General features: G+C 48.6%; 1 protein-coding gene across 1 annotated transcript; it reads left to right on the top strand.

The window, feature by feature from the left end:
* Window positions 1-150: 150 nt before the first annotated feature.
* On the top strand, window positions 151-26,241 carry TMEM270 (transmembrane protein 270). Its single transcript, XM_045819336.1, has 3 exons — window positions 151-225; window positions 25,367-25,801; window positions 25,939-26,241. Exons 1-3 carry the CDS (start codon window positions 151-153, stop codon window positions 26,239-26,241), a joined length of 813 nt encoding a protein of 270 aa, XP_045675292.1.

Here is a 26,241-nt window from a genome sequence, read left to right as displayed (position 1 = left end):
TAAATTCTCAGTCTTTAAAACCTTCAAGCCGAAGGACCTGGAGCATGCTTCCTCTACCAGGAGTGCGCCTGTTCCTTTCCCCCTGCACCTTTCCCTTCCCCAAAGGCATTCATCTCCTAAACTTTAAGGGACCCCATAAGACTTGTAAGCATGGGAGAAATGGACCTAGGCGGCTCATCCAGGGCTAAATCCCTGAACCTGCAGTCCAGTGACCACTGCAGTCCAGTGAGTGGACTGCAGCCCCATCTTGGCTGACTTCTTTCCCATAATATTTCTAGAGAGCCAAGGCAGCCCTGCTTAGTCTCTCTCCTGTTGCTTCACCTGTCCTGGGCCCTTCCTTGTTTCAGCAGCTCCCCTTGCTCCCCGAAAAGTCCAGTACAGGAGAGGGGAAGGGAGGAGGGTTAATCCCCTTGGTGGAGCAATGCTGTAATCCCCTGGGGTGTGAAGCTGTAGCTTCCTGGTGAAGCAAACAGGCTCATGCTCCCCAGTTTATTAAACTCAATGTCTGTTCCTTTTGTTCCCTTTCCTTTATTAATAATTAGCTAAATACTGATGACATCACTTCTAACTGATGGATGGGATGGCTTCATTCATGAATCACTTAATAAAGCCAATTAGATCTTCTATTTACTTGGTTGAATTATGCTCTTTAAATGGGGTGAGGTATTCCATTTCTAGACCTGGACAATGAAAAAACAGCTACTGTATGATTCTCTGTGGAATGGGCTCCAAGCATGCAGAGGACAGGGGAATTACAAGATGAAGGACCCTGGGACCCTAAATGATTGTGTGGAGTGGTGCTGTCCCCACCAATCTGGGCTGGACTGTAACATAGTGAAAAATAATATGAACAGAGCTACTTCGTGTGTGTGTGTGTTCTGACTGGGAATCAAACCCACAATCCTGGTGTATTGGGATGATGCTCTGACCACCTGAGATTCCCAGCCAGGGCAAACGGAGCTACTTTTTGAAGGTGGAGCTACCATCCCAGGGGAACTTCCTTGCAGGTCTTACTCCTCAGAACTTTGGTATGAGAAAAGTGGACAAAATAACATTTGGACTGGGCCTAGAGCAGCTTTGCTGTCCAAACAACTATTTGTAAAGCTAATAAGAAAGCAGACATTATAACTACTGGACTGAAAATTAAGGACATTCTTTAGAAATAGCATCACTTTGGTAGCCTATTTGCACCTATAGAAATTCCTTCCTTCTGTTCATGTAATTATTGCCTTTCACTTTCTCATAAATACCCCTTGACTTCACCTCCTAATTGGAACACTGTTCTAGTTCCTGCCTAAATCAGTGTGCAATAGCTCTGTGGATGAAAAAAGGGATTCTATGGAAAGCAAACTCACTGGGTGAGGTGAGCTTAAATTCCTAGCTGCACAGGTCATGGTTTGGGCGGTCATGCCTCAGGCAAAACTTCTTTAGTAAAGTCTTATCTTTGCTTTAAGCAAATCCTGTCCATTTTTTTTTCCTGTGTATGTATATCAGTAAAATGCCCTGTTTTAGCTGCTCCTAATATGTGATCATCCCTCCAAGCCCCTCTTTTTAACTGGGGCCACCCTCAAGCAAACATATAATCTCACTAATTATCCTGTAGTCCAGTCCCTACTGTGCTTTCTCCCACCTGCACGTAATGCTCCTTAGTTCCCTCCTTAACCTTAAATGCATACAAGAAACTGCAAGCTGCAATTCTGGGGGACATTTGAAATCTTGCTTCCTGGCATATGCCATCAATTTTGGCTCAAATAAAGTCTTATAAAAATTCTCTACAGGTTTGGACATTTCTTAGATTCACAGCCTCTTGAATAGGTATGTTTTGAATTTCAAATAAATGCTTGTTGCCTCTGAAGCACTGACCTTTTATTTTTAGGTTAACAGCATGAACAAGAAATAAACTTTCATTGTGTTAAGCCATTGAGATCAAGGATTTGTCTATTACGAGAGCTATTGTGTGGGACCAAGGGGCCACATGCTAAACCTGACAAGCTTACAGGAGGCCTGCGTGGCAGCCTTACAAACTCAGACACCTAAGTAACCACATAGGATGGTCTGAAATTAAAACTTTTTAACTTAAAAGAAGTGCATGGTGAGTAGTCATGTCATAAGGCAGTATTTTTCCCTAACAAATGTCAATCTTCACTTTTGCTAAGTCTGTCTGTTATCTTTTCTTTTTAAAATTATATTTTATTGATTATGCTATTGCAGTTGTCCTGATTTTTCCCTCTTTGCCCTACCTCCACCCAGCACCCCCCCACCCCCTCCACTACCTCCAGCAATCCCCACATCACTGTTCACGTTCTTTGGCTGCCCCATTTTCTATACTGTACTGTACATCCCCATGGCTATTCTGTAACTACCTATTTGTACTTAATCCCCTCACCTCTTCACCCATTCCCCCACACCCCCTCCCATCTGACGACCATCAAAATCCTCTCCCTATCCATGATTCTGTCTCTGTTCTTGTTGCTTAGTTTTCTTTTAGATTCAATTGTTTATAGATATTATTTATTGCCATTTTATTGTTCATAGTTTTGATCTTTTTCTTAAATAAGTCCCTTTAACATTTATGTAATAATGGTTCGGTGATGAACTCCTTTAGTTTTATCTTGTCTGGGAAGCTCTTATCTGCCCTTTGATTCTGAATGATAGCTTTGCTGGTAGAGCAATCTTGGTTGTAGGTGTTTGTTTTTCATGACTTTGAATGTTTCTTGCCAATCCCTTCTAGCCTGCAAAGTTTCTTTTGAGAAATCAGCAGAGAGCCTTATGGGAACTCCCCTGTAGGTAACTAACTGCTTTTCTCTTGCTGCTTTAAAAAAATCTCTATCTATAAACTTTGGCATTTTAATTATGATGTGTCTTGCAGTGGGACTCTGTATCCATCTTGTTTGGGACTCTCTGTGCTTCCTGGACTTGCATGTCTATTCCCTTCACCAAATTAGGGAAGTTTTCTCTCATTATTTTTTTCAAATAGATTTCCAATTTCTTGCTCTTTCTCTTCTCTTTCTGGCACCCCTATGATTCGAATGTTGGGAAATGCAAAGGTGTCTCAGGGGCTGCTTACACTGTCCTCTTTAAAAATTTTTTTTTTCTTCTTGTCATTCTGGTTGGTTGTTTTTGGCTTCATTATGTCCCAAATCTTTGATGTGACTCAGTGTCATCCACTCTACTGTTGCTTCCCTGTGAGCCTTTGGTGTTCAGTTGCAAATAAAAGAACATCTGCCAGGCGGTGACTGAGAGATTTACTGGCTAAACAAGTGCGCCGAGACTGGACAGTAGGGTCTAGAGTTCAGTTATGGCATCAGGGACCCGGGCTTTTGGCATCTTTCTTCTCTGCCACCTTTTGCATGGAGGCCTTTGTCCTCATGGCTGTCATCCTGTCTTGGCTGCTACATCTCCAGATAGGACTAAGGGGAAAGGGCAAAAAGCTAGTTCAGCTGAGTCTATTTGTCATCACAAAAGCTTATTAGAAGCCCTGCCCCATGACTTCTGTTTTATCCTATTGCTCAGAATAGGTCACATGGCCAGAATTGCCACCTCTGAGTCCTCATTGAAAAGTGAGGCCGGGGTCGGGGGTAGCTCGGCCAGCTAACTGTGTAGGTCCCATCCCTGCAGCCTCACATTTCACTTAGGCCAATAAACATTTATTGTGTATCTACTGCTTTATAGGCCCTAGGTTGGGCACTGGAGTCACAGAGATGAGTCAGAAAGAGTTCCTGATCCAACCTGGTCTAGTGAGGCAGGTGCAGGAAGGGTGTGTTTTCCTGTCCAGTCTCAGTTCACTATCTCCTATGAATCCATATGCGGGCTTTTCTTTCTAAGGCACCACCCCTGCTCTGGGTCTGGGTGTCCAGGACCACACCTTTGTTTGGGATGGGCACGCAGGGGTGCTATGGAGATACTGTAGTGAGGAATAACCCTACAAGTAAGGTGAATGGGCCCAGTAAAGGCAGTCGGGTTGGAGCATCAGAGGGTGGCTCTCAAGGCTCCAGGAGAGACCCTGGTAGGTGTCCCCTGGACGCCTGCGTGTCTGTCCTCTTAGTGACTCAGTGGTGTCCCGCTCACTGATGGGGCTGCATGGTTTGGGGACACCAACACGGCTCCTATAGAGATGGCTCTGGGCCCTAGTGGAAGATGAGACTTGCCGTGGCAGACACTAGTGGGGGCTGGCGGTCTCGGGCGTCGCTCTGCTCCTTCTTCACAGACTTCTCTCTCCACACAGCCCACTCCATTTCTTTCCCTCATGAGTCCAGGAGCCAGCTCTAGCCTTGGGACAGGCAGCTTTTCTCTAACTCATCTAATGCTCAGTCTTTTCCGCCATTTGCTGAAAACAATCCCCCTCTGAGGCAGTGGGTACCACCTGGTCAAGCTGCTGCTGTAATTGGGAGGAAGGGCTGGATAACTAAACAGTTCAGCGGTGAGGAGAGGTAGTAAAAGCAGCAGTTCATGTTTCAAAACTATTGTCCAGTCTCACAGATGTACAAGCCAAAGGCCCATGGTTAGGGGATTGAGGAGAGGTGAGAGTCATCTTGTGCCAGAGTGAGTGTACAAGGATGAGGGTCTGTCGGGCCAAGACATGACCCTGCCAGTGGGCTCGAGTCTGGAGGCAGCACGACTCTCAGAGGGCCGGGCGGTGAGGGTGTGTGTGTGCATGAATAGGCTCCAGCCACTTTCTCAGGCCTCTTTCCCAGGGCTGGCTGAGCCCCATAAAGCATGGCTGACCCCAACTGTATGACAAGCCCTTTTCCTCAGGACCAGAACCTCCCTGGAAGCTCCCTGAAGGCTCAGAGGCTCTGGGAACTTATGAAACATGACCTGCTGGACCCCAACGGCCAGGCCGGACCCTGCGCCCAAAGATTGCACGGAAACAAGCAGCAGCCAGCCTGAAACACCCTGCTCTGCAACCGCCTGGGACCCCATGAAAACCCAAAGCCCTAATGCCCTGGGGCTGGTGCACATCTCCACACCTAGCCCTTTCCCTCTGTGGGAAAGTAAAATAAAACTTTACTTTCTTCTCTTTGTGAATTCTTTCACAGGCCGAGTCGCCCGCCCACCACCCTAACATGCACATGTGAGGACGTGGGGTCGGTCAGAATGCTCCTGAATGCAAGTGTCCAAAACCCACCCCATGGTCGTTTAAATAGTAGGGATTTGCTACTTTTTCTTACAAGAAGTCCAGTGGTCAGCAGTACCAAGGATGCCCAGTGGTCCACGGTCCCAATGATTTCACTGCAGACTCAAATTCCATTCTCTCGTTTTGATGGGGGAACTCAAGAGTTGGAAAATTTTAGTTTTAAGTAATAGTTAAAGAGCTTAGAATATATGACCCGTCCTACCTCCAGAAGACCACAAGCAATTCGACCTTTGTGCCCCAGGAGGACTGCAAGCAGCCGAGATGGCATCCCAGCGAGTGTCCCTGGAACGCTATCAGGGAGACATCCCGCAGAGATGACACGGACGCCCAGGGCACAGATAAAGAATCTCGAGTCAGTGGATGAAAGGAGGCTAGGGAAATTGCGGGCCCAAAGCTTTTATCTGATCAACCTCTTTCCTGGGTTCCAAATCCCGTACCTACACTTTTTCCCTCCTTGTAAAAAAGGCTGGCTTCAAAGGAAGCGTAAGATGGTTTAGGGTACATAAACCCTCCTCTCAGATCACCCGCCATCTGAAGAAAGTGCCCGTAAAGATTCAATCCCTCTCTGTTTGTTGGGTGGCGACAGGCAGCATGAATGCTGACTTTTCCGGTTTCAGTTTGCCATACTGTGTTTGCTGTGTCAATGTAAGAAACATTCCAACCTGCAGAGATTTTTGGTGAGTTCATTTGAACCAAACCGACAACAATTGCTAGGAAGCAACATCTCAACGGACTGAGAAATGCTCCGCAGATGGCAGTTTAGCACCTTATTTTTATACATTAGAATCAAAGGAGGAGCCATAGGGATTCACCCAAAGTCCACTGGTGATAGACTAGGGGAGGCAGGAGAAAGCAAAGTGGCGGGGTGGGGGCGGGGGGGTGGGGTGGGGTAGGGGTGGGGCTCTGGGGTTGGATAAAAGATGAAATGCTAGACACAGTTCTTTTACACGGGTGGGTAAAGGATAGTTAACAGTCAACAATTAACCTGATAACAATAACAATGAGGGGATTTGTGGTCTCAGCTTGTGCCCCAGGGGTTTGGGAAAAAGGAAGTTACCTTCACATTCCAAAGGTCTGTTATCATAGATGCAAAAAGACAATAGACCAGCTTAATTTAAAGACTGACCTTTCTTAGGGAAAAATACTGGCCTAGGACATGACTAACCACCGTGAACTTCTTTTAGTTAATAAGTTTTAACTTTAGACCATCCAGTGTGGTTACTTTAGCTCTCCGAGTTGGAGAGGCGGCCACACGGGCCTCCCGGGAGTCTGTTAGGTTAACATGTGGGCCCTTTTCTTCCAGAGCTCTGTCAGCACCTCTGGTCACAGGATGGTGGCAGCAGCTCAGGCACTCGTGTGCCCTCACATACAAAGCTCCAAGGCAGGCGAGGAATGGGCCTTGTCTCCTGGTCTCTCTCTTTTTCTTTGGGGGTAGTGGTGGTCGTGGTGGATATTCTTCCAGAAGCCCCAGATGCTGGGAAAGGGTGGCCTGGCACTTCCAGGCTTGGCGTGGAAAGGGAAGGCTGCCTCCGGCCAGGAGGGAGGAGGGAGAAGGGAATGGCTGTCGGTGCAGCGCTGGCTCCTGGGGGGTGTGAACGTGTGTGAACGTGTGTGCCTCGCACGTGTCTGTGTCAGATACGCAGGTATAGCTGTAGGAGGGTACAGCCAGGGGGCCCCCGAAAGGAGGACTTGTAATGGGGTCGAGAACTCAAGGTGTCCAGGAAATATTAGAAGGATATATAGGATATCCTCACCCTCCACCACAGGTGTGAGTTAGGGGAAGGGACACATGGAGCAGGGCCATTCAGAGCTGTTTTGCATAGTAACTAACCTTTGCAGCTAACCTCTGGTGTGGTCACTTAACATATCTATAACCTTTAACTGGTTGCATAGATACGTTTTTTTTAAAGATTTTATTTATTTATTTTTAGAGAGGGAAGGGAAGGAGAAAGAGAGAGAGAGAGAGACAGACAGATATCAATGTGTGGTTGCTGGGGGCTGTGGCCTGCAACCTAGGCATGTACCCTAACTGGGAATGGAACCTTCGATGCCTGGTTCGAAGCCTGCACTCAATCCACTGAGCTACTGCCAGCCAGGACCATAAATATGTTAAATAGCTGTGGCCATGCTCTGAGCCAGGGGGATGGAAGGAACTTCCCCCTAAGATGTAACTGGGAGGTACCCCCCACCCCTAGTTACAGTGCCTGCATGAGAACTTGGAGATGATTGGCTCCACGGCATGGAGCCACCCCTGCTCAGACTCATCATGGAGCCCAGTAAAGCTGGAAGGATATTTAAACCCAGACTTTGCGGCCATTGAGGAGAGAACCATGCGGTTTTGGCTGAGTGGAGTCTTCTGCAGCCATGTAAGGAGGGAGCCACACGGCTGTGGCAGTGGAGAGAGGACCACGGGCCTGCAGCCATGTAAGGAGAACCACACACTTTTGGCACAGGGGGATGGCCGCCCCCAGCAGCCATGAGAAGAATCACCATGCAGCTTCAGCAGAGAACCACCAAGCGGCTTTAGCTGGAGATCCCGGCAACACAGCCGATGGTGCTGGGAACCAAGGGAGGCCTATCAGCCAAGCATGGATTACTGGGAAGAACCAGGAGCTGCCTGAGCCACGGACTTCTATTTCTTTTCCTGAGATACGGTACCCCAGACTGGGCAAAGGCGGGAAGGAAGGACTGTGTGTGTTTGTGGGTGTTTTAAGGGACTTTGGGATTTTGATGAAGACATTAAGTCATTACTCTTAAGTCTGTATAATTTGAATAAATAATTCCTTTCCTTTTTACCAGTCTCTAACACGGAGAGCTATAATTCTCTAGTGAAGAGAAAGGTGAACCTAGTACAGGGGGGCCCCAGGAGAAATGGGGGTCAATTCGGTAGCATTGTGGGACCCTCTTCCCTGGCAGCCAGTAGGGGAGGATCATGGGAGACCACATGTGCAGTAGCTTTAAAGTAATACAACTACTTGTACATGCACAGTAAAGCCCACCAAAACTAGCCAGGAAAGATCCGCCCTATAAGAATAAAGTCCCTCTAGCCCATGAGGTCAATCTCTGCTTGGAGTCAGCCTGCTCCCATGTTCTCTGCTATAAACTCTGTGTGTTCAGTTCAATTCTTTGTCATGATCACTAAGAGCCTGGTTACCTGTGCCCACCTGTGACATAGCTGCTGACGTGCCCAGGACCCTGGCCTCGAGGAGCGCGGTCACCAGGCTGGGGTGTTGTTTCTAACCCTGAGTGAGCTACAGGGAGTTTGAGCATCAGATCTGCATTTACGAAGATGGTCTAGAAGGCAGGGTGGAGAAAGGACAGGTTGCCAGGCTGAGTCCATTGCAGTTTAGTGAGAGCCAGGGTCTTGAACAAGGTTGGGGGTGCTATGGAGGGGCTGTCTGGGGGTTGTTGACAGGTTGAGGGGTTTGGAGGGACAAGAGAGCAACTACTTTTCCTTCTGGCTTCCTCCTACTCCAAAAGCTGCTCCTTCCGTTTTCTTTGCAGCCTCCTCCTCTTGAGGTGGGAAATTCCCTGGGCTCAGCCCTGGTGAAACAGGATCAGTGAGGAGCTAGGAAAATTCCTTGATGGGTGGAATAGGGAAACTGAGACAGAGAGCTGGACACAATGGCTGAGCAATTTACAGCCAGGTGCAGGGTGGAGGGCCCCAGTGCCTGGGAGGGGACAAAAGTGGGAAAACAAGCACCTCACCCCCAGGGTAACCTCTCCTCCCTTCACCTTTCCTCCCTAGAGATAACCTCTAGGCCTCAGTTGTATTTCAGCTCCAGGCCCAGAAAAACTGCAAAACCACGTGGGGAAACCAGGACTAACTGCAATGACTAAAGAGCCCCTCCCTGTCACTGACCAATCAGAGGAGACCGAGATCCAGAAAGGGCACACGTTGGGGATGAATATTCTACTGAAGGCCTCCCTGGGACCTCCCCTAAGATTCCTGCAAGAAAAATAGAAGCCTCAAGACAAAGGACCCACACTCCTCCCTCTGGGGAGCAGCCTGAACTTTTCCCTTTCCCTCTTCTTCCCCCACTTCTTTCTTCATAGGCGCTTGTCTCCTAAACTCTAAGGCAATGGGCAGCAGCAGCTTGTCCCAGGCTAATCCCCTGAGCCAGTCCGCAAAGCCCCCTTTTCTCTGACTTCCCAGTGAACTCAGGCAGCCCAGCCCAAGCTCTCCTGTTGCTTCTTCCATGCCAAGCCCTTCCTAGTTTCACTGTCCCCAGCTTTAATAAAAGTGTTCTCATAGTCACGCGGACTCATGCTGTGAGAGCTTTCCTACCTGAAGTCAAGAACCCACACACTGGAGCTGGCTCTAGGCACACCCACTCAGGCCAGGCCCCTGTCTGATAACCCTGGGTCCTCTTTTCTTCTCTATCTACACCCACTTCCTACGTGATCTCATCTAGTCCCGTGCTTTTAAATAGTATTTATACGCCATCATTTCCAGTGAGGTGGCTCCTGGCCGACTCTCTCCTGAACTTTGGACTTGTGCACCTGACATCTCCCCTCACAGGCCACAGGTCTCTTGCTGGCAACGTGCCCAAACCCAGCTCCGTTTTTCCACGCTCCCAAATCTGCCCTTCCTTGGCCTCTTATTCCAGCAGAGCCCCCAGCCCCCTGTGCACCCGGGGGCTCAGCCCAGGCCAGTGTTCTCCCGCCCCACACTGCTCACCAACCAGCACGCCCAGTGGCCTCTTTCGGCCACCTCTGTCCGGCTGGTCTCATCTACCTCCCTGTCGGGACCAGGCCCCCCGCTGCAGCCCCCTGTTTGGCCTCCACCCACACTCTCTTTTCCTTCTAGCAGCCAGAGGTGGTGTTGATTATCATTTTAAAATTTTTCTGGAAAGTTTAAAACACACACACACAAAAGAAAGTAGTATGATAGCCCCCCTGCCTCCCTGCCCCATGTATTTGTTTATAACTCAGTTTCAATAGTTAACGAAACATGTGCAACTGGAATGATGTTTTTGTAGTATAAATTTGATGATCTTCCCTGAGTACAACCTGGAATCCAAATTCCTTACCAACCTCATCCCTAACCTCACTGCTCCTCCTCACTCCCCCGCCAGGCCTCTGCTGCTCTCGGGACACGCCCCGGCTACCTCAGTCTCCCGAGCCCCGTGCACTGCTGGGTCGGGCCTGGGTTGCTCTTTCTTCAGCTCTTGGCTTGACTGGCTCGTTCTCAACCTTCAGGTACCTACTACCCCCCAAAACAAATGTTAGCACTTTGTCATTTTTGCTTCACCTTATTCGAAAGTAGAAGAAGAAAAAATCATTACAAATGAAGCTGACATTCCTTCTGACTTCCTCCTTCCCCCATCTGCTGCTCCAGGGAACCAGCTACCACCATGAATGGGTACCTCCTAGATCTTATTCTTGTCTTTTTACTACATATATGTCCAAACAACATATAATATTGCTTAATGGGTTTGAAAAAATTCATATAAGTGCTATCATTTTATAGCTGTTACTCAGTAACTTTCCTTTTTCACTTAACACTGTTTTTGAAGTCTTTCCACTTTGATGCATATAGGTCTCCTTCATTTTAACCACTGCTTAGTCATTCCTTAGACAATTACACCCATAAAAAACTGCCATAAATAAGCCTTGCACGTGTTTCTTTGTTCACAAGTGGATGTTTCTCTAGTGAGTGCTTTTTAGACTGAGGTTTGCAATGCATTGGGGGTAGTGAAAACAATTTAGACAGTTGTGAAATAGAGTGAATAGAAAATAAAAGAGTGCATTGCAAGTAGGAAGAGTAATTATTGTTTTGTTAGTTTTTTGCTTCAGTTTCATGTGCTTGTAATGGGTGGCTTTGTGCAGCACACTTCTTACCTCGGGTGGCTGTCAGGATTGGAAAACCACGGAACTGCCAGCTCAGGGTGTGGGCCTGTCCAATGCTCTGTTTCTCCCACAAACTCTTCCATGAACAGTGTATTTTCAGACTTTTTGATTTTGCAAATCAGTACGAGATAGCATCTTGTCGTGGTTTTAATTTGCATGTCCCTCAATTACTAATGAACATCTTCTCATAGCTTTATTGACTCTTTGGGTTACCTCTTCAGTGGATTGCCATGGCGTGTGTTCTTTTGAGTCATTTGATTTTATCTTATTTATCTTTGTATTCGCAGGCATTCCTGGTGTAGCAGAGGGAAATGCTCCTTCTCTCTATTCTAATTCTAGCCTGTGTTTCTCCCACCACCTTCAGGCTAATAGCTCCTGCCTCAGATATGCTAATTAGCTAGAGGAACTCTGAGGCTTGAGCAGCCCCTTCTTAGAGGGTGCCGTTTCCCGAAGAGGTGGGGGAATATGCAAAAGTAGTGACTCTTTTTATATTTTTTGTTTTTATTTTTTAAAGAGAGAGGAAGATGGGGGCAGGGAGAAACATGATTTTGTTGTTCCCCTTATTTATGCATTCATTGGTTGATTGTTACAGGTATCTTGACTGGGGAGTGAACCCTGTAACCTTGGTGTATGGTTACAAGAGTCTCTAGAACTGGATGACAGACTGACCAGGAACAAAGGGTTTTAGAAATTTCTCCCCAGGATCCCTTCCATCCCCTAGTTGTCTAGCTGTCTAGGCTCCTACCCACCTCTTGCTTGGTTGGCTCTTCTTCTGTTGCCTTGACATAAAAGTTGCCAAAATTCTAGGCTCTCTTAAGATGGGTTTGCAGAAGCCATGAGGCACTCTGATCTTCTCAAGCTGGGCCTTCTCAGTTAATAACCTTTCCTTACTCCAAACTTGGGCGTATTGAATATTGGCCTTCCTTTCGAAGCACAGGCACATGAATCTTGTACCTTCAACACTTAGATGTTCTGGATATTCTGGAGACTGGTCCTTGGATTGTTTCGTGGGTTGTAAACATTTTTCTCAGGCTCTCAAGTACCTTCTGGCTTTGCTCATGATGCCTCTATATTACATTCAGCAACAAGGCATTTTTCAGTGACAGGCCAGAGCAGTGGCGCGGGGAGGTAGGGGCACAAGCTGGATGGCTGGTAGTGGGCAGGGGTGATAAGGTGCAGGGAAGCTTTCAACAACATTGTTTAAATGGTCAGAAGAGGAGGTACTGAGGAACATTTTCTCTTTTTTCTTTTAATAAAAATTACATGTACTTAAGGTACTTAAGGTGTCCAACTTGATGGTTTTCTTTTTTTAAAGATTTTTAAATTCATTTTTAGAGAGAGGGGAAGGGAGGGAAAAAGAGAGGGAAACATCAATGTGTGGTTGCCTCTTATGCGCCCCCTCCTGGGGACCTGGCCTGTAACCCAGGCGTGTGCCCTGACTGGGAATTGAACTGGCGACCCTTTGGTTTGCAGGCTGACATTCAATACACTGAGCCACACCAGCCAGGGCTTGACATTTTGATATATATATACATTGTGAAATGATCACCACCATCCAGCTAATTACTATATCTATCACCTCTACATAGTTACCATTTGTATGTATGTGTGTTGAGAAGATTTGATAAGATCTGTCCTCTTAGCTGTCATCACCATGCTGCACATTAGATCTCTGTGAGCCAGGATAGTAAGAAGTAGGGAAAAGTCCTTGGCAAGTGGAGTAGGGAAACTGAGACAGATAGATGAACACACAGGCCAAGTAATTTACAGCCAAATACAGAAACTCACCTCCCTAGAGATAATATCTAGGCCTCAGTTGTGTTTCAGCTCCAGGCCCAGAAAAGCAGCAAAACCAGGTGGGCAAACCCGGGACCAACTGCAATGACTGACAACCCCCTGCCCTGTCACTGACCAATTAGAGGAGACCATGACCCTGAAAGGGCACACCTGGAAAACTGATGCATATTCTGCTGAAACCCTCCCCTGAATTGCCCCTTGAGATTCCTGCCTGCAAGAAAGAGATAAAAGGCTCAAGACAAAGAACCCACTGTGCACGCGCTCTCTCTGGGGAACAGCCTGCGCCACCACTCAGGACCTCAGTCCCCACGTCTTTCTTCACAGGCACGCGTCCCCTGACCTCTGAGGCAATGGGTGGTTGGCAGCTTGCCCCAGGCTAGTTCTCCGAGCCTGTCTCCAGGGCGCCCTTTTCTCGGACTTTTCAGTGAGCCAAGGCAGCCCAGCCTAGGCTCTCCTGTTGCCTCTATGCTAAGCACCCTCTGCCCCCTTTTTTTTGTTTCAGTATGCCCAGCTTTAAGAAATGCATCTTCATAGTTACCTGGGCTTGTATTGTGAATTCTTTCCTACTCTCAAGAACCCACACACTATAGCTTGCTCTGGGCAGACCCACTCAGGTCAGACACCTGTATGGTAACATGTAGATCTACTCATCTTGTGAAGTTACTCACCGCAACTTCATACCCTTTGATCAATAAGACACCATTTCCCACAACCTCAGCCTCTGGCAAACACCATTCTATTTTCTGTTTCTAAATGTTCAGCTTTTTTGGATTCCCTATATAGACGAGATCATGAAGTATTTCTCTTTCTGTGTCTTGCTTATTTCACTTACCATAATGTCCTCAGCTCCATCCATGTGGTCGAAAATGGCAGGGTTTCTATTTAGGAGCAGAGTAATAGTCCATATCACATATACATTACACCTGTGGGAATGTAAGCTAGTACAGCCATTATCAAAACAGTAAGGAGGTTCCATAAAATGTTAAAAGTAGAATTAGCTATGATCCAGCAATCTCACTTCTGGGTATTTATATAAAGGAACTCAAATCAGGATCATGAGGACGTCCCGTCGAGATGGCAGTGCAGGCAGACACGGATCGCCTCCTCACACAACCACTTCAAAATTACAATTAAAATATGTTAGAACCATTAGAAATCAAGTTGAATAGAAATCTGACAACTACAGAATTAAGGAAACCACATCTGTCCACACTGGTAGGAGGGGCGGACACATGGAATGGGCTGGTCCCACACCCATGTGTGGTGGATAAAAATTTGGGAGGGATATCTTGGGAGTGAGGAGTCCCAGCCCTACACCAGACCCCCAGCCCAGGGTTCCAGTGCCAGGAAGATAAGTCCCCACAACTTCTGGCTGCAAAACCCAGTGGGGACTGAGTTGGCAGAAGAAACTTCTGGAGCCCTAAGCAGCTCCTCTTAAAGAACCCACACACAGACTCACCTACTCATAATCACTCCCCTGAGCTCCAGCACCAGGACAGCAGCTTGAAAGGCACCAGTGGCATACAGGGAGGAACTGAAGTGTCTGGTATCAAGGTGAGAGCTGGGGGGCAGATTTCTCCCAGACAAAAGGGCAGGCAGAAGCCATTGTTCCTTTTCTGAACTCTCCCACAGAGCCACAGAGTCAGCAGGTGCAGTCCATATCTGAGACTCCATCAGCTTGACTAACACCATTTGCCCACCCTGGAGATCTCCTGCAACTCTGTCCCACACAAATTACCAGCCCACCCAAGTTGTTAACAGAGACTTTTCCATATGAATGGTTAGCCTTGGCTCATGCTCCTCAACCTCCTAAATCCTCTCAAACAAGCAACAGCCAGGCTCAGCGACCCCCTAGCATCCATACCTCCTGCTAAGTGGCCCCAGGTTTGGCACTAGCAGCAGCCAGCTAGATTCACAGCTTGGCTATACCTGGGAATCTCCATGCCCAGCACAGGTAGCAGCTATCTCAGATTACTTTACAGATCAGGCAGGGTGCTCTTGGGCAAAGTACAGGTGGGGGCTGACTATGGCCTGTGCCACCCGGGGAAACCCCAAGGCCAGTGCACCCAGTGAACAGATACGGACTATGTCAGGGCACCACCATCCTGCCCCTGCACAGCTGATTCTCCCTGGAGGGCAGAGGTTGGTGGTCAGTGGTCACAGTCAGTCCTTGCAGCTGACTGGCCTCGGCAAATCCCTCCCATTGACCTGCCAACAACAATCAAGGCTCAACTACAAGTGGAATGTGTACACAGCCCACACAAAGGCTGCACCTCAAGTACCAGCTTGAATGATAGGGGAGGCTGTGCCACTGGACCATACAGACCTACTACATTGGGTCCCACTACCAAGACAGTGAATCATAGCAGCTCTACCTAATACATAGAAACAAACACAGGGAGGTTGCCAAAATGAGGAGACAAAGAAACATGGCCCAAATGAAAGAACGGATCGAAACTCCAGAAAAAGAACTAAACACAAAGGAGATAAGCAATCTATCAGATGCAGAGTTCAAAACACTGGTTATAAGGATGCTAAAGGAACTTAGTGAGGACCTCAATAGCATAAAAATGGTCCAGTCAGTAACAAATAAGCCCTGGCTGATGTGGCTCGGTGGATTGAGTACCCGCCTCTGAATCAAAAGTTCGCTGGTTTGATTCCCAGTCAGGGCACATGCCTGGGTTGCAGGCCAGGCCCCCAGCTGGGGGCTTGCGAGAGGCAACTGTTCGATGTTTCTCCCCTTCTTTTTCTCCTCCCTTCTCCTCTCTCTAAAAATAAATGTAAAAAATCTTTATTTTTTTTTAAAGAAAGAAACAAAGGATTCACTAATTGAAATAAAGGACAATTTACGGGGAAGCAACAGTAGAATGGGTGAATCTGAGAATCAAATCAATGATTTGGATCACAAGGAAGCAAAAAACCACCAATCAGAACAATAAGAAGAAAGAAGAATCCATAAAACAAGAACAGTGTGAGCAGCCTTTAGGACAACTTCACGCTTCCCAACGTTCGTATTATAGGGGTTCCAGAAAGAGAAGAGAAAAAGCAAGAAGTTGGAAATCCATGTAAAAAAAATGAAAGAAAACTTCCCTAATTTAGTGAAGGAAATAGACATGCAAGTTCAGGAGCACAGAGAGGCCCAAAGAAGATGGATGCAAAGAGGCCTACTCCGAGACACACCATAATTAAAATACCAAAGTTTAGAGATAAAGAGAGAATTTCTTTTAAAGATTTTATTTGTTTTATTTTTAGACAGAGGGGAAGGGAGGGAGAAAGAGGGAAAGAAACATCAGTGTGTGGTTGCCTCTCACGTGGCCCCCACTGGAGACCTGACCTACAATCCAGGCATGTGCTCTGACTGGGAATCCAACTGGCAACCCTGTGGTTTGTAGGCTGGCTCTCAATCCACTGAGCTACACCAGCCAGGGCAAGAGAGAATCTTTTTTTTAAAATTTTATTTTAATCATTGTTCAAGTACAGTTTTCTCCCTTTTACTCCCATTTGCAAGAGAGAATCTTAAAAGCAACAAAAGCCTTGGCTGGTATGGCTCAGTGGAGTGAGGGGTGGCCTGCGAACCAAAGGGTCCCAGGTTCAATTCCCGGCTGGGGCACATGCCTGGGTTGCAGGCTGGATCCCCAGTAGGGGGTGTGTGAGAAGCAACCCAACATTGATGTTTTTCTCCCTCTTTCTCCCTCCCTTCTCCTCTCTCTAAAAATAAATAAAAATTTAAAAATTAGTAAAAAATAAATTTATTGGGATGACATTCATAAATAAAATTAGATAGGGTTCAAGTGTACAATTCTTTTTTAAATTGAATTTACTGGGGTGACATTGGTTAATAAAATTATAGATGTTTAAGGTGAAGTACAATTTTTTGATACATCATCTGTATATTGCACTGTGTGCTCACCACCCAAACTCAAATCTTTTTCTGTCACCATATATTTGACCCCCCTTTTCCTTACTAGCCCCCACCTTCCTTTGCTCTCGTAACCACCATCCTGTTGTTTCTGTCTGTGAGTTTGTTTTTCTTGTCCATTTTTGCTTTTAGTTTTATATCTCACATATGAGTGAAATCATATGGTTCTTAACCTTTTCTAATTGATTTCACTTAGCGTGATATTCTCAAGAGCCATCCATGTTGTCGCAAATGGTAGTATTTCATCTTTTCTAATGGCTGAGTAGTGCCCCATCTGCTTTACCCGGTCCTCCACTGCAGGCGGGCACTTGGGTTGCTTCCAGGTCTTCACCACAGTGAATCGTGCTGCAATGAACATAGGGGTTGAATATCGTGGCGAGTAAATGCTTTTAAAATTTTCAGGTAGATGCCCAGAAGAGGGGTTGCTGGGTCATACGGTAACTCTATTCTTAATATTTTCGGGAGCCTCCGTACTGTGTTCTACGGTGGCCGAACCAGTTTGCGTTTTTACCTGCAGCGAGGGAGGGCTCCTTCCCCCCACGCCCTCTCCGACACTTCACTTCCTTGTTGCCAATAGTCATTCTAACGGGTGTGAGGTGGTATCGCACTGTGGGTTTTTCTTTTTATCTTATTTTTTTACCTTTATTAGTATTTATTTTATGACAAGTTTACTCCCAGGCCGTATGTGTTCGTATTGTCACTTCCTTTTGGGATATCCCCCGGTCCCCCTGCCCCCTGTAACCTCCTCTTCTGGTTTTGGAACAATCTGCTCTTTTTCAGTGCGATTATCTTAGTGTGACAGGGAGAGGTGCCGCCGACCCTGTGTCCGGCCTCACTGTGGGGCCTGGGCACACCTATGGACTCTGCCGTAGTAAGGACGGAATGGCACACATTGCTTCTGTAAAATGACATCTTTCAGCTACTTGGTGGCTTTTTGGATATGCATAACCTCGATGGCCTGGGCAGTTTCAGGAGTGTTTTTAAAGTGAATACGAAGATTTGAACCTTTTTAAAAAAGTTTTATTGATTGGAGAGGAAGAGAGAGAGAGAGACTTTGGTCTGTTGTTCCACTTGTTCAGGACGCGCTTATCAGTTGACTCTGGTATGTGCCCTGACTGCAACTTTGGGCTATTGAGAAGATGCTCTAACCGACTGAGCTACCTGGCCAAGGCAGATTTGAACCTCTTGACTGGCCTGATTTTGTGGGGTTTTCTGGGTGGAATGAATAGAGAGCCATTTTCAGAGGCCAGCTCAGGCTGCTTACAGGAAGAGTGATGGTGATTTGCATTTCTCTCATAGCCAGTGAAGGTGGGCACCTTTTCATCTACCTGTTGACGTCTTCTTAGAAGAAGTGTTTGTGCAGGTCCTCTGCCCATTTTTTTTATTGGAAAGTATTATTTGTTTGTTTGTTGGGTGTTGAGTTGTGTGAGTTCTTTATGTATTTTGGATATTAACCCCTTATCAGAGCTGTTGTTTTCAAATATCTTCTCCCACTTGGTTGGTTGGCTTTTTATTTTGTTGGCAGTTTCTTTTGCTGTGCAGAAGCTTTTTAGTTTGATATAGTTCGATTCATTTATTTTTCACTGCAGCATTTTTTTTTGCAATAGCCAAGATATAAAAACAACCTAAATGTCTTTTGATGGATGAACATTTTTTTTCATTTTTTGTTTCTTTTGTTTTTTAATACTCACCTGAGGATATTTTATTGATTTGAGAGAGAGACTGAGAGAGAGCATGCAAAAGAGAGCAAGAGATGTGACAGAGAAACATCAACTGGTTGCCTCCCATATGTGCCCAGACTGGGGATCACACCTGCAACCCAGGTATGTGCCCTGACCCAGGAATTGAACCTGCAACCTTTTGGTGTATAGAAGGACACTTCAATCAGCAGAGCCACCCGGCCAGGGCAGAAACATTTTCTTCAGGACGGAAGAGGCCTGTAGAGAAAAGAGCAAGCGGAGAAAAGCGGAGCGGTTGTGGTTGAAGGCGGGTGGCTGGCGGCCGGGAGAATATCCCGGAGGGAAGTCTAGGTGAGCTGGCAGAAAACAAACACGCTAACCACATTGGTTCTGAGCAAAGTGATCAGTAAATGAAGGGTGAAAATTATATTTATCATTGCTGTTTTTTCACGTTGATTTTTGTACCTCACAGCTGTGACTGCAACCTGTTGCTGGCGTTTATGTGTTTCGTACATTTCTCTGAACTTTTATTTGGGGCGGGGGGAATAATGTTTTTGAACAATGGGGTAGTTTGGCAACTTTATATCCTTTTAAAAAACACTTTTAAAGCATTTCATTCATTTTTCTGTTAAAAATTTTACAATTAGCCTTGGCTGGTGTGGCTCAGTGGATTGAGTGGATTGAGCCTGTGAGCTGAAAGGTTTCTGGTTTGATTCCTGGTCAGGGCACGTGCCTGGGTTGTGGCCAGGTCCCCAGTTGGGGGAGTGTGAGAGGCAACTGATGGGTGTATCTCTCTCACATTGATGTTTCTCTCCCTCTCTTTCTTTCTCCCTTCCCCCCCTCTAGAGAGAGAAAGAGATGGAGAGAAACATCAGTCTGTGGTTGCCTCTCCAGTGGCCTGCACTGGGGACATGGCCTGCAACCTAGGCATGTGCCCTGGCTGGGAATCAAACCTGCGATGCTTTGGTTCACAGCCCACACTCAATCCCCTGAGCTACACCAGCCAGGGCAATAAGTAAAATATTTAAAAAAATTTTTTTAAGAATTATTTATTTATTTTTAGAGAGGGAAGGGAGGGAGAAAGAGAGAGAGAGAAACATCATTGTGCGGTTGCTGGGGGCCATGGCCTGCAACCCAGGCATGTGCCCTGGCTGGGAATCAAACCTGCGATGCTTTGGTTTGCAGCCCTCGCTCAATCCACTGAGCTATGCCAGCTAGGGCTAAAAAGTTTTTACAACTAATTTTACAGTAGCAACGATCTTTGTTTATATTTGGCAGTGTTTTTTTAAATTTCAAAATTAAGTGAGTTTCAGGCTCCAAACGAATAGCTTGAAAGCAGTGTGATTGAAATGAATATTTCCACATATTGGTTTATGAATTAATAAAATTTGTGTACGCTGGTGTTTTTTTTTTTACAAATTAGCATATATTTTATAGTAATTTTGTTCACTTGTAGCTTATTTTGCTAAAATCTTGAGTTTTCATCCATAGATGACTTCACTTACCCACCAGCTCCAGGCACTGGTGTGGGCCCAGGTGTGTGCTTTGCCTTCGGTAAAGCCATCTTTAGAAAGAAAAAAAAAGTTCCAATAAGTATGAAGGCATGTTTATGATTTTTGTGTACTTTGGGGGAATATAAAAACGAAGATGAAATAAAGTGACATTTTAATATTAGACATGAAAGAAAAAAAGGGAGAAACATATGTCCTGATTATTTCTCGGTGGTTTCGTTCCCAGCAACCCAGACATGACGAGCTCCTCCAGATGACACACCATTGTTGTCACAGGGAAACCGGCTTTGCAGGCTAAGGGACAAAATAAACAGCCAAAAACTTTCCACGGGTTTGCTCCGCGGGCCCAGGTGTGCCGGGGCTCTGCACCCCCTGGTGTCTGCTGCCCTCGTGCGGCTGCGCCTCAGTCCTGCACCCGTAGGAACGCGCTCCTGAGAGTTGTTGGGCACTGGGGTTGGGAGGAGTCTGAGGAGAGTTCTTAGCCTTTACTTAGGTTAGCCCTAGGTTTTGGCAGGGAAAGTCAATCTCTTCGGTGCAGGACAGGGACAGGGGAATGGCGCCCTGTGGCGTCATGCAAGGCAGCTGCCATTGATAATTGGGTTATTTCACCTGGTTCCCCCTGTTACCCTGCAATGGGAGGACATGGCCAGGACGGGAGGCACTGCTTGCCTAAGGCCACACAGCACAGTTGTGCAGGGATGGCCTTGAACCATCACCCTTCACGGAAAGCGAAGGGGTGTAGGGCTCCCTCCTGCAGGATTCAAGTCCCAGGGCTCCTCTGCAGTAGCTCCTGCTGGAGTTGATTCTGAGACACACCTGGTGCTGGCATCCTAATGAGACTTGAGAAGTGCAGGGAGGAGCTGCCCTGGGGGCAGTGGGCAAGGAGATGTCTCTTCAACTCCACGTGCCTGGGCCACATGGTTCAGGGAGTTTGGTCCATATGAGGTTGAGGACCATCAACTCAGCCTTAGTGACAAGTTCTGTGTATGGTGATGCTGGGTGATAGTGGGAGCCAACCAAAGAGAGGAGGGGGGAACTAGTTGCAAGTCTTAGTTTCAGCCCTCACCACCTGACTCCCAGACTCTCACCCACCTCGGTGGGCAGCACCACCACCCACCTGTCACCCAAGCCTTCTGAGGGGAGTCCTGAGCCCCGCTGCCATTTACTATTCCTATTCGATCCTCTGCTAGGAGACAATTTTTCCCTGGGTCTCTCATGTTTCTGCTAAGGAATTGATTGTTCTTTGTTTTGAACAATCTTTTCCAGGATGTCTGTGGACCCAGCAACCTTGGAATATATAATGTGTCCTCCTGGAATAGAGCACAGGCATGATCCGGCATGAGAAAGATAATGTGTCTCCCAGGAGCAAGAAGCAGGCTTGCTTTCTGCCTGTTATAAAAGACTTGGGTTCCCTAAGCTCAGGGTTTCTCTTCTGTAATCACCAACAGGGTGTTCAGATGTCACCTGGCCCATGACCCTGAGGGGATTTGGGACTCAAAGAATCAATGCAAAATACTTATACTCTGGTTTACTGTTAGTGCTGTGAGTAATAAGTTGTCCTTCATCTCTCACCTGGGAGTCTTGTGCCTTCTACCATCATCCAAGAAACTCTGGCAGGCCGACTGGTTAGCTTGCAAGTAGGGTACAGTCTTGGACCTCTTGCTGTTCTTGACAGCTTCCAACCTTGTCAGTTCTACCTCTACACGTTGCTGGCATCTTCCCACTTCTCTCCATTCTCAGTGCCTCAGCCACAGTCCAGGCTGCCACACCTCATTCCTGGAGACTTTACTGTGGTGGGTTCCTGTCTGACTCCCACTGCTTTTGCTCCCTACTTCAAATGCTTCGTGCAGCCAGAGGGACCGTTCTGAAGTTCACAGGGATCTGGTTGCCTGCTGCCTCAACTCTTCAGTGGCTTCTATCATCTAACAGAATATTCCTTGACCCTGTGGCCCTTGCTGACCTTACCACCTGCTTTGTGCTCCTCCCAGCACCCTACTCTATGCTCTAGTAATACCGAATTGTTTAAATCCAGCTGTTCCCTCTGCTTGGACCATCCTTCACACTCTCCTCTAGGGAAAAGTCCTACCCATCCTTCAAAACTCAGTTCTCTGAGGCCTTTGTGAAGCACCAGGGACTTAGTGCGACGGTGTTGGAGACACCAAGGGTAGGTGGGTGGGGGAGGTGCAAAGGCAGAGGACCTAGTGGAGGGACTTTGAACGCTGCACCTTCCAGACCCCAGCTCTGGTCAAGTAAACCAGTGGGTGCCCAGGACTGCCCCGGGCAAAGGTCACCACTTGCATTCCAGGGACTCAGATGGCAGGCTGCCAGGTTGGGTATGTTGTGCCCTGCACACGGGTGCCTGGCCAAGGGAGGGAGTGAGGACTGAAATCACACTGTGTGCAAGGCCTGGGTGGCACCTGCCCTTCTGACCTGCTCAGAAGGGCCCTCTCCTCACGGAGCCCTGCACTCATGAGGCCTGCACATGCACCAGACGGTGTGCTTTTAAAGATTTCTCAAAGGCGTGACAGCCCCATCCTGCAGCTCCCTGGGGCCACCAGCTGAAACCCTGACAGAGAAGTAATGATCAAGGTTCTGGATTCTTCCATAATTCTAAGCCTTTGACCTAATTAATGGCTCCAGCATTGTCTCCAAGATTCTCCAGGCCTCTTGTGACCACCTGTTGCCTCTTGTGTCCGGAGGAGGTTCTCGGAGCAGAGCTGCCCTCTTTCCCCCAGGACCCATCCCTTTCCAGGACACTTGGAAGCACCTGTTCTCTTCCCAGAAATCGAAGATTCTTATGACTTTGATTAACTTTAGTTAATCTCTTTAGTCTCTCCTTTCCCCTCAGACACCTAGCTGCCCCTCCCCACCCCGAGTGCCCCCCCCCCGCCGCCCCCCCACCCCCCCGCCAGCCCAGCGCAGCAATCCCTGAGGCAGCAGAAGACGGTAGCCCGCCCGGGACCTGACTGCTGGTCTCAGGGTCCTGACCCCTGGCAGGCTAAACATAACATTTTGACCCAAGTTCCAGTTCAGTCCCTGAGCCCAAAGGTCAACCAACCCCTGGCTACTTTCCCATGAAACCAGACAAAGGGACATGGGGAAAGACCTCAGAACTCTCCTCAAGACCTGAGGGAATGAGTTATTACCCTGACCTCACCTCCAAGCAATAAGTTCCCAGCACGACCCAAACCCCTAAACAAGGGTGTCTTGTGATTTTGCCCTATACGATCTGTACCCTGCGTGCCATCGGGGAGTTCAGCCTTTGAGCATTAGCTTCCCGACTCCTGGGCAGCTCCATTCGCAGTGAAACACCCAGCATTTCTCCCCACAGTGCTCAGAGGTCAGTGTTTGGCTTGGCCAGCGCCGGGCAGGCAAACTCTCTTCTATAACACCTCTAAAATGCCACTAAGATCTGAGAATACAGGTCACAACCTCATCCCTCCGCTTTGTGACCAGGGACCAACCTTTGGAGAAATGCAAGAAGAATGGATGGGAGTGGGGGCTTAGGTAGGGCCCTCAGGTTTGGGCAGCTGGGTCTTCCCTCTGCCTCCAAACATTTTGTCACCCGTGGCCATTGGGGTCAAGATTTCCATTTCCCAGGCCTTGGATACTCGGGGAGTTGGAAGAACGTGGGGAGGGCACCCTGTTTCTGTCCGCGCTGACTGTGGCGGGCCCTGGGGTCCTTCTCCAGTGCTGCTGCTGAATTCGTGGAGTGGGTGTCCCTAAGTGCAGTCCCCAACCAGGGAGTGGATGGAGACTGCAAGACAAGTCCCTGGTTTTCTTGCAGTGAAGGGGGAGGGACGCAGGTAAAGGGAAGTCTCTTGTGATACTCAGGTTCCCATAGTAACTGGGCTCCCACCCTGCAGTGTCTGTGAGGTCATCCTGCCTCTCCCAGCCCGAGGGTGGGGGGAGGGCAGACCTGGAGGCTGTCTGTCCCTTCAGATCCAGCCCTTTGGGGATCTGCTGCTGGCGGTGAAGCGCTCAGTGCGGTAGGTGCAGGTGGGGAGGAGAGGGGCCGGGGCCGCACACCTGGCCCTTCACAGCGACCTCAGAGCTGCTGGACCTGGTGGCCTGTCCTGAGCAGGACCAGAGCTGCTGGACCAGGTGACTGCCTGTCCCCTGCAGTAACCTAACAGCTCCCAGAAGCCCCACCCCAAGCCACAGTGCCAGAATTTTCTCATAGAGAATCGCTCCTGTGGGTGAGGCATTGCCCTTCTCATCCCTGGTTTTAAAGCATGGGAATGACCGGGGCCACATCTGTAAATCACAGCTGCTTGGTGGGCTGAGTTATCAGAAAAGGGTCCCCGAGGCCTGCTGCTGTGGCATTGAAAGGAGAGATTAGGTGGTGCGGTATAAAGAAACGGAAAATTGGATTTGGATCTTGGCTGCTCCACTGTTGAGCTGTGTGGCTTTGGGCAAATTATTCTACCTCTCTGAGCCTCCGTTTTCTCTCCTATAACTGATCTTACAGGATCACGTGGGATATATTAGGCTATTCTCTGGTCTCAAAATCATCAGCTGGTGGTAGTGGGGGGGAGGGCAGCTGCTGTTTCCTATCTCCATCCTAATTCTTCTCCTAGCTGGACTCCTGGGTCCCCTTCCTTTCCCAGTGTAGCTCTACCCCCTCAGCTCTGCTGAGCCCCCTGTGGCGGGGTGTGTAGCTAACCCCAGATTGTTGCCTCTCGCCCCGCCCTGTCCATTAGGGCTCCAGATGGTCCTGTGGTCAGGGACGCATGGGGTCCAGACCGGCGGGTTGCTCTTACTCAGGGGCTGGGGCCCTCAGGGCTGTGCGGAGGGGCTGTTCAGCTCCAGGACTCCAGCAAAACAGTCTCATTTACAGATTCTTTCCCCACCCAACCCCACTCTTCCTCCCAGTGGACGGCGGACATCATGTCCACTCTGTCACCCGGGACAGAAATCTGGACATCTTGGGTCCCTCCCTCTCCTTCACCCCTCTTAGTAGGTCAGCCATTAATTCTGTCACCGTCTCCCATGCCACACATCTCTCTGCCTCTAATGACACTGCCTTTGCTCCCAGCTGTCCTCATGACACCAAGAAGCAACTGATGGGCAGGGAAGCTCCAGAGCTCAGGAGAAGAAACTGATCTGGTTCAAATCCTGCAGGATTAGGAAGGGCTGAGGGGGAGGGTCACTCCTTCATAGTCATCATCATCATCATCATCATCATCCAGCTTCCTTCAGTCTGGAGTATTATAAATACTTATTTAAATTCACAGGAAAGAAAACTGAATATAATATGAGGTGCCTTTTAAGGGTCTCTCATGAGAATGGAGTCCTTAGAAGGAACAGACAAAGGCCATTCTTATGTGTGGGGAAACTGAAGCCTTGAGAGGACCAGGGCCTGGCCCAAGGAGGCCGGGCAGCGCCACCCACTGCGATAAAACTCAGGCAGGGTTCGTACCCCAAGTGAGTGACGAAGGGTGACGGTTGTCTCTTCCTCATCCTGCAGCTGGTCCAGAACCGGGTCCACCTCTACCATTTCCTGCTCTTGAAGATCATTCTCTTCAACCAGTGGCTGTCAGGGCTGGTCCAGGAGGCCCAGGGGTCCTGCGGCCAGCAGGCCCACCCACTGCCCAGGCTGGCAGCCTGCCCTGTAGACTGGGTTCTACGGGCTGGGCTGGCACTGACAGAGGGCCCTGTGTGGCTGGTGCGGAGGGGGCCCAGGCGAGTGTGGGCAGGCATGCTGGGCTGTGCCCGGGCCTTGGGCCTGGACCTGAAGTGGCTAGGTGCCTGGGAGCAGCTGGGCCTGTCTGTGACCACCTGGGTGGACCTTCTTCTGTCCTGTCTGCACAGCCTGATGCTGGCGGCCTTGCTGCTGCTGCTGCTGGCCTGGAGACTGTGCTGGAAGGCCCACTGCCTCAGCCTGGGCTGGCTGCCTAGCAAGGTAGGTGGGTGGGCTGGGTGCAGGCCAGGCTGCTGAGGACAGGCCTGGGGCACTGGGCATGGCCAGGGCTGGGCTGGGGGGCTAGCAGCCAGGCAGTGCAGCCAGGTGAGCTCGTGGTGGCCACCTGCCCCCTCTAGGCTCTGCTGCAGAAGCACGTGATGCTGGAGCCATTGGCACTGCTGAAGCGCCTGTACTGGTGGGTGGAGAGCACGATAGCGCCCACCTCTTGGCACTTGGCCTATCTCATCACTTGGACCACCTGCCTCGCCTCTCACCTGCTGCAGGCTGCCTTTGAGCACACAGCCCAGCTGGCCCAGGCCCAGGCGCAGCAGGCTGAGCCCCAGGGGGCTTCAAGGACTTTATATGAGTCCCCACTCCTTGAGTCCCTGGCTACTAAGCCTGGGCCAGTCCTGCCAGAGCATGGAAATCATGGAGAATAA

Source organism: Phyllostomus hastatus, unplaced genomic scaffold, assembly GCF_019186645.2.
Source record: "Phyllostomus hastatus isolate PE091 unplaced genomic scaffold, TTU_PhHast_1.1 phas_scaffold_385, whole genome shotgun sequence".
Classification (NCBI taxonomy): domain Eukaryota; kingdom Metazoa; phylum Chordata; class Mammalia; order Chiroptera; family Phyllostomidae; genus Phyllostomus; species Phyllostomus hastatus.
This window is presented reverse-complemented; position numbering and strand designations above follow the sequence as displayed.